The sequence below is a fragment of the Pelobates fuscus genome, chromosome 9 (genome assembly GCF_036172605.1).
Source record: "Pelobates fuscus isolate aPelFus1 chromosome 9, aPelFus1.pri, whole genome shotgun sequence".
Lineage (NCBI taxonomy): Eukaryota > Metazoa > Chordata > Amphibia > Anura > Pelobatidae > Pelobates > Pelobates fuscus.
In genome coordinates this window covers 25390291-25399553 of record NC_086325.1, presented here as the reverse complement: position 1 = coordinate 25399553, position 9263 = coordinate 25390291, and the positions used below count along the sequence as shown (strand labels likewise).

Here is a 9263-nt window from a genome sequence, read left to right as displayed (position 1 = left end):
TAACTTGATGATCTCTCTATTAATTAATCTGTGATATATGTGACAAAATTTCCTAATATATACATCCCAGATTATTTACAACCAGATACAGTCCATGAACACCATATGCATGAAGTTGGAAGTTCATAAATATTCAGGTGGATCCACCACTTAGTTATTTTCTTGTTGAAAAAAGGGCAAAAAAACGAAGAAAAAAAAAAGCCCAAAAAATAAAGCCAAAAACTAAAGAAAAAAAGGGAAAATTAGTAAAAAAAACTGACAAAAATGAAAAAAAACTGAAACGTTCACTATATTAATGATGAAAAAATGGTTGGATGGTGAGTATCCCTTGAGTAGACTAGTAATAGGCCCAGCAACATATGAGACAAGTGAGACCAGATCTCTGAGACCATTGTATCCATTCAATTATTTGATTCCATTATATCCATTCAATGATTTGGTTCCATTATATCCATTCAATGATTTGGTTCCATTATATCCATTTAATGATTTGATTCCATTATATCCATTCAATGATTTGGTTCCATTATATCCATTCAATGATTTGGTTCCATTATATCCATTCAATGATTTGGTTCCATTATATCCATTCAATGATTTGGTTCCATTATATCCATTCAATGATTTGGTTCCATTATATCCATTTAATGATTTGGTTCCATTATATCCATCCAATGATTTGGTTCCATTATATCCATTCAATGATTTGGTTCCATTATATCCATTTAATGATTTGATTCCATTATATCCATTCAATGATTTGGTTCCATTATATCCATTCAATGATTTGGTTCCATTATATCCATTCAATGATTTGGTTCCATTATATCCATTCAATGATTTGGTTCCATTATATCCATTCAATGATTTGATTCCATTATATCCATTCAATGATTTGATTCCATTATATCCATTCAATGATTTGGTTCCATTATATCCATTCAATGATTTGGTTCCATTATATCCATTCAATGATTTGGTTCCATTATATCCATTCAATGATTTGATTCCATTATATCCATTCAATGATTTGATTCCATTATATCCATTCAATGATTTGATTCCATTATATCCATTCAATGATTTGGTTCCATTATATCCATTCAATGATTTGGTTCCATTATATCCATTCAATGATTTGGTTCCATTATATCCATTTAATGATTTGATTCCATTATATCCATTCAATGATTTGGTTCCATTATATCCATTCAATGATTTGGTTCCATTATATCCATTCAATGATTTGGTTCCATTATATCCATTCAATGATTTGGTTCCATTATATCCATTCAATGATTTGGTTCCATTATATCCATTCAATGATTTGGTTCCATTATATCCATTCAATGATTTGGTTCCATTATATCCATTCAATGATTTGGTTCCATTATATCCATTCAATGATTTGGTTCCATTATATCCATTCAATGATTTGGTTCCATTATATCCATTCAATGGTTTGGTTCCATTATATCCATTCAATGGTTTGGTTCCATTATATCCATTCAATGGTTTGGTTCCATTATATCCATTCAATGGTTTGGTTCCATTATATCCATTCAATGGTTTGGTTCCATTATATCCATTCAATGGTTTGGTTCCATTATATCCATTCAATGGTTTGGTTCCATTATATCCATTCAATGGTTTGGTTCCATTATATCCATTCAATGGTTTGGTTCCATTATATCCATTCAATGGTTTGGTTCCATTATATCCACAGTACAGCTTTTCATTGGAATCTCCCCCCCCCCCCCCCCTCCTTTTTATACCAGGTACATCGTTTGACTCTTTGGACATTCTAATAGTTACATTAATATTCCATCTCTGCTCTGATCTATTCCAAGCACAGCTGAGCCTTCTGGGTTATAATTGGACTGACTGGGAAATGTGGGGTTCTCTGGGGTTTTCAATGGCTTATAAACTCTTGCAAGGATGTAACTGTTCATATGGCTCGGACAGGCTTCCTGGTAGCTATTTCCATGTAGGTATGTACTAACCTTTCAGTATTCCGTCCGCTCACATCTCTTCAAGGAAGTCTGATTAGACTTTGACATGTGATGGCACCAGATCTCATTATTTTTTTTTAGTTTCAATATTCTTTATTGAATAATTTATATATTAATATTCATACACATACACAAAATATATAGACATAACTGTACATCATTAACTATATCCCCTGCCAATAAGAATCATCACGTCATTATTATAACTGAGAGCAAGGTATCTGTTTGGTTTTTCTCAATCTTGCAGAGTTATTCACTAAACTGAAAATTAAAAAAAGAATTTCGAATTTAAATAAAGTCAAAATAGCCAAATTCTCGGTCTATGATTTCAGCTCAGCCACTCAGGGAGTAAATTTGATTATCTCGTTAGTGAATAGCCATATAAATGTAGCATGTTTCTTCCAAGTGGTTACTATTACTTAATTGTTTGTAAAAAACAAAGGTGTGTTTCGTTTTGTTTTTAAATGTATAACTATTTGCTTATTTCCATAATACAACAAGATGAATGACTTCACAAAATTTTGTTGGGACAAGTAGCCTGGCAAGTTACCCTTCCAGTTTATACATATAGTCTTCGCTCTGATGGGCACACAGCGGTGGGAAGTCCTAACTGATGTGATATTGTTATGGGGAAAGGACTCGATTCCGTACGATACAATGACCCTGGCTATGGAGCCCTTCTACATAAATCCAAAGGACTCCACTCTGAACAGACCTACATTAATGACAATGGAAGTTGCGACACCCTGCATCTTAAATATTATATATGGACATGTCATGGTTCTGAGTTCTGTTTTTTTTTCGTTTGTTTTTCTTTGCTTTTGTTTTTATCAATATTTTCAAAAACAACAATCGTACAGATTTAAGATGATCTGGGTATGTTCTGATGTAAACATTTTATTTGTAAAATTCACAGTAGTAATCTCCATATGTCTGTCTTTTAAAAAATAAAATATATATATATATATTTTAAATTTTTTTATAATTAGCCGCATTGTTTACAAATAACGTGCAAACTATAGGTCTGTGTGTTCTAGCTGAATAGGATCATGTAAACTAGTCAGACTGATTAGATTGATTATGGTTACTCAATATAATTCAGCCCCCATTGAAAATCAGGTTTATTGTCAAAATATAAAGACTGTCAGCTGTTTACAATGAACAAATCAAACAAAAGTAATTGAAAAGCTCAACACAGCCAATGCTTTAAGTGGTTCCCACAATTACAAAAGTATTCAACCCCTTCATGGCAAGTATCTTTAGTACTTAATAGAGCACCCTTTTGCTGTTATGACCTGCTGCAAACGAGATGCATAGCTAGACACCAGTATATGGGAGCATTCCTGTGGAATCTTAGCCCATTGCTCATGAGCAAAATCCTCCAGTTCACTATAATTCAATATTCTTCTTCAAATCCCACCAGAGATTTTCTATGAGTTTTAAGTCAGGTGACTGTGATGGCTACTGTAGAATTTAACAGGACTTCTTCTGCAACCAAGCCTTGGTGGAATATGAGGTATGCTTGGAATCACTGTCTTGTTGGAAGGTCCAATGACGCCCAAGCTTCAGCTTCCTCACAGACGTCATGATGTTTTCTCCTACGATTTCCTCATACTTCAATGAATCCATCTCTCCCGTGCCATGGGATGCAAAGCAGCCCCAGAGCATCACCGAGCCACCACCAAGCTTAGCTGTAAGTAGAGTGTTATTTTCAGCGTTTGCTTCATTCTTCTTCCTCCAGACTTACTGCCGATCCATTGGGACAAAGATTTCCAGTTTTGTTTCATAGCTCCACCGAACAGAATACCAAAACTTCTGTGGCTTATTATTTTGATTTTGAGCATAGTATTGCAGAGTATTTTTTGCAGTCACTTGAGGCTTTTTCACAACCCGTCTTGTGAGAAATCAGGCTGCAGCCATTGATAGCCACTGTTCCTTCAACTTTGAGCTTGTGAACTATGCTTCCAACGGTTTCTCTAGGAACATTCAGTGCCTTTACTATCTTTTTGTATCCTGTTCCTTGTTTGTGAAGGGTAATAATTACATAGTTACATAGTTAGATAGCTGAAAAGAGACTTGCGTCCATCAAGTTCAGCCTTCCTCACACCTGTTTTTTGCTGTTGATCCAAAAGAAAAGAAAAAAAAAAAAAAAAAAAAAAAAAAAAAAAAAAAAAAGAAAAAAACCCAGTTTGAAGCACAATTTTGCAACAAGCTAGGACAAAAAATTCCTTCTTGACCCCAGAATGGCAGTCAGATTTATCCTTGAATCAAGCAGTTATTACCCTACATTGAAAGATTATATCCTTGAATATTCTGTCTTTGCAAGTATGCATCTAGTAGCTGTTTGAACATCTGTATGGACTCTGATAAAACCACTTCTTCAGGCAGAGAATTCCACATCCTGATTGTTCTTACAGTAAAAAAACCTTTCCTTTGCCTTAGACGAAATCTTCTTTCTTCCAGTCTAAACGCATGGCCTCGTGTCCTATGTAAAGTCCGGTTTGTGAATAGATTTCCACACAATGGTTTGTATTGGCCCCGAATATATTTGTATAATGTTATCATATCCCCTCTCAGGCGACGTTTTTCTAAACTAAATAGGTTTAAATTTGTTAACCTTTCTTCATAGCTGATATGTTCCATTCCTTTTATTAATTTTGTAGCCCGCCTCTGCACTTTTTCTAGTGCCATGATATCCTTCTTTAGAACAGGTGCCCAAAATTGCACAGCATATTCAATATGTGGTCTTACCAGTGATTTATAGAGAGGCAAAATGATATTCTCGTCCCGAGAATGAATGCCCTTTTTCATGCATGACAATACCTTACTGGCCTTGGCCACTGCTGATTGACATTGCACATTGTTGCATAGTTTGTTGTCTATAACAATTCCCAAGTCCTTTTCGTGTGTTGTTATCCCTAATTCGCTTCCATTAAGGGTATACGTTGCTTGTGTATTCTTTACGCCGAAGTGCATAACTTTGCATTTTTCAACATTAAATTTCATCTGCCATTTGAGTGCCCAGTCCCCCAGTCTATCTAAATCCTTCTGCAGCAAAGTAATATCTTGCTCACATTGTATTATTTTACAAAGTTTTGTGTCATCTGCAAACACTGAAACATGACTTTCAATGCTGTCTTCAATATCATTTATAAAAATGTTAAATAGAAGGGGTCCCAGAACAGACCCCTGAGGGACACCACTTGCCACCTCTGTCCAGCTTGAAAATTTACCATTAACAACAACTCTTTGTATTCTGTTTTTAAGCCAATGTTCTACCCAAGAACAAGCATTTTCATCGAGACCGATTTCCTTGAGTTTGAACACTAATCTTTTGTGTGGAACTGTATCAAATGCCTTGGCAAAATCCAAATAGATCACATCCACTGCAACACCCTGATCTATACTTCTACTTACTTCTTCGTAGAAAGCAATCAAGTTAGTTTGACACGACCTGTGCTTCATAAAACCGTGCTGATTTTTGCTGATAACCATATTCTTCTCAAGGAATTCTTGAATATTATCCCTTAATAACCTTTCAAATATTTTACCAGCCACAGAAGTTAAGCTCACAGGTCTATAATTTCCAGGCAAGGATTTTGAACCCTTTTTGAATATAGGAACCACATCTGCCTTCCTCCAATCCTCCGGAACACTTCCTGAAAGAAAAGAATCTTGAAAGATTAAAAACAGAGGTTCACTTATTTCTACACTTAGTTCCTTAAGTACACGTGGATGGATACCGTCATCCATATAATAATGATCTCTTCTCTAACTTTGTTGATCATTCTTTTGACTTGGCCATCTTTGTAACATGCAGACAAACGTGACACAACAAACCCCTAGCCAGTTAAGGTATTTCAAGCACACCTGGTGCAACTAATGAAACCCTTGATTAGTTGCATCAGATGTACTTGAGACAACACCGGTTTTACATATTTGTGCTGTTGTGATGTATTTTATTCAGGGGGTTAAATAATTTGAGACTGGAGAAGTCATTATAAGTTGCTTTTTCAGTTGAATTTGGGGAAATCACTTGAAACAGTCGTTTGAGCTATTTCAATTGTTTTTGTTTGATTTGCTCACTGCAAACAGCAGGAAGTCTACATTGACAATACATTTGATTTTCAATGGGGATTGAATAATTTTGATTACAACTGTATATTACATTGGTTAACTGGTTAGACTGATAGATAAATATTAGTTGAATAAATAGTTTAGATACCAAGAGAATAACAAAAAATGTTATATGTTATATATATTGAAAGGGAATTTTGTTTACAAGTTTAAATGGACACTGTAGGCACCCAGACCACTTCAGCTCTTTGAGGTGGTCTGGGTGCATTGTCCCATGTCTCTTAACCCTGCAATAAGATTTATTGCAGTTTCTGAGAAACTGCAATGATTACCTCTGTGGGTTAACTCCACCTCTAGTGGCTGTCTACCAGACAGCCACTAGAGGGACTTCCTGCATTGAAACGGACCTTTGGTCCGTTATCTGATGCTGGAAGTCCTCATGCAGAATGTCCAGTATCAGATTTTTCCCCATAGGTAAAGCATTGTATAAAGCTTTCGTATAGGAAACCTAATGCGAGTGCAGCCATTGCCCCACCATGCGCATTAGGTCTCCTCCGCCAGCTGATGTCGGCGGGGGAGGAGCGCGGGCGGAGCCAGACCGAGCGCCTAGGGACATCGGCATTGGATTCGGGTAAGTGACTTAAGGGGTTTTATTTGTTTTCATTTGTTTCTTTCTGCACACAAGCCATGAGCTAAACACGAGCCTAGTGAGTCGTATACAGCGAAGCCATTGTTTTAACACTCCTAGCAGGATACATTCTGAATAACCGAAAACTGCAAGAATATTATATCTTTAAACCTCATTAATTCTACTCGGGGCGAGGTGGATTTGTTAATTTGATCTATGACTTTCCCGCCCACAAAATGATCAGATAGAAATATGCAGGGCCCATAAATTTTCCGCTGGCTCTCGTTCATCTTGAACGAAGTAATGATCACACGTTGTACTGTTGAGACGGATGAGGCACCTCTTCACGGTTGTAGAGTCAAAGCATGTTTTTTGATGAGGAGATGTGATCTACATACATTTATTTGATGCAATACATAATGTATATTCTATGTGAAACAAGTTTGACACTATGTCGCTATCCTGAATATGGCTTTATTGAGACTAGTTGTTACAATGTTCATTTACTACCTATTCGTTATCCTTTAAAAAATTATTGTCTTTATTACTGAAAACTTTATATTAATAAGGAATGTCAAAAAAAAGAAAGAAGCAGGGTAGTGTAGAAGTAAATGAGGATTTCTCTACCATCTTGGCAATCGTCTGCTAAACTTACAAAGTTCCACATTGTGGTCACATTCCTGACATGTACAGAGGTAACATTATCCTTCTTTTATGTAATCCATATCTTTACCAATATCTCATGGAGCAGAGACCAGGAATTCTTCAAAACGAATACGCTTTTTTACATGTTGCCTTCTTTTCATATAATTTGTAATTGTCATCTTTAATGGGAATTTTTGTTGTTTTTGGTTTTCTTTTGTTTTTATGTCTGTATAACCCAACCATTGTCTTTGTTTTCAAAGAATTCTCCATGATGCCAGTCTACCTCTCAGCCTCATTAATCCTACTGCTCTCGATCTCACAGAAAGACCACGCTCATTCTTGTTCATCTTTAACATCCAGGAAAGTTCTGTAGATTCCAACAATCACAATATTTAACCAGTTGGAAAATGTTCTATCAGATTTTGGTTGCATAACCTCTAGCTGTGAATATGAAATCTAGAAACAGTGTCACTGGTGTTCCAGCTCTCCTTTTAGACTATTTGTGCCATATTATTTGGATCTCTATTTCTGTCTTATATTCCTCTGGCAACATATTAATGATGAACTCCTGGAGAAGCACAATGTGCTTTTTCATCTTTTTAGATCTTCCAAAAAAAATGTCATGCTGTAATGTGAAAATCCCATTCACTGTTTCCAATAAGTAGCATCGGATATGGAATTTAAGAACCATACACCAGGCTTCTTTACTCTTCTCGGTCTTTCTGAGAAGCCTTACCTCCGCCTCCCTCTCTTCTCTTTCTTTCTCTGTGCCTATACTCTTTGTGTTGTTGGAAACTTTTTGATCTCATTACTCATCTTAACTCAACCTCAGCTCCATACTCCCATGTACATCCTGCTTGGAAGTCTCTCTCTAGTTGATATCTTCCTGACGTCTCTCACCATTCCTCGGGCACTCTGTGGATTCTTGTCTGGAAACAACACCATCTCTTATGTTGGGTGCTTCCTTCAGCTTTTTTTGTTCCACATGGTTGGAAACATGGACAGCTTTGTACTTGCGATCATGGCCCTAGACCGGTATGCTGCAGTCTGCCAGCCACTGCACTACTCTGCAATCATGAGTAAAAAGACATGCATTTGTCTGGTAACCATATCGTGGATTATCGTCAGCCTCCACTCTGTTTTGTTCACGGTCATGACGTCCATTCTTCCATATTGTGACTGGAATGTCCATCATTTCTTCTGTGATGTTCCAGCCATGCTTATGCTGTCCTGCACAGACACATATACTCAGCAGATGGTTGTGTTTATTGAAGGATCCCTCATTGTTATGGGTCCCATGCTTTTCATCGTGGGCTCTTATGTCCTGATCATCAGAGCTGTGCTAAAGCTGAATTCATCCCAAGGAAGGAGGAAAACCTTCTCCACTTGTTCTTCTCATCTCACAGTTGTCATTCTCTTCTACAGTTCAATTATCTTCATGTACTTTCGTCCAAGCAACCTCTACTCCCCAATGTACGATCAAGTGGTCAGCATAGTGTACAGTGTCATCACTCCCATGCTGAATCCTTTTATATATTCTCTAAGAAATAAAGAGGTGAAAACCGCAGCAAAGAAAGTACTGCATTGTGGCTGTAATGGAGAGAAATGAGCAGGGAGGAGTAATATTTTTATTGTTCAAAATCTGCAGGCTTTGAAATTCCAGGTTTAGAACATCCACGTTCTAATTATTTAGTGACACCAACTCATCTGCTACATTTGCTATTCTAGGTGGATTTCATAGTCTTATGAAACTCTTTATGACCTTCTTCAAGATACAAACATATAATTGGAAGGAGAAATTTAGGACTATCTGGCAACCCCCAACTTACTATAAATCTATTGAATTATGTACCTAATTAGTATCTTGGATGAGGTAATATCCAGCTAACAAGTGGGTTAAA

General features: G+C 36.5%; 1 protein-coding gene across 1 annotated transcript; it reads left to right on the top strand.

Moving 5' to 3' along the window:
- The first annotated feature begins 8035 nt into the window (after positions 1-8035).
- LOC134573615 (olfactory receptor 1L4-like) lies at positions 8036-8971 on the top strand. The gene has a single exon (XM_063433400.1). The coding sequence runs from the start codon at positions 8036-8038 to the stop codon at positions 8969-8971; it is 936 nt and encodes a 311-aa protein (XP_063289470.1).
- Positions 8972-9263: the final 292 nt, after the last annotated feature.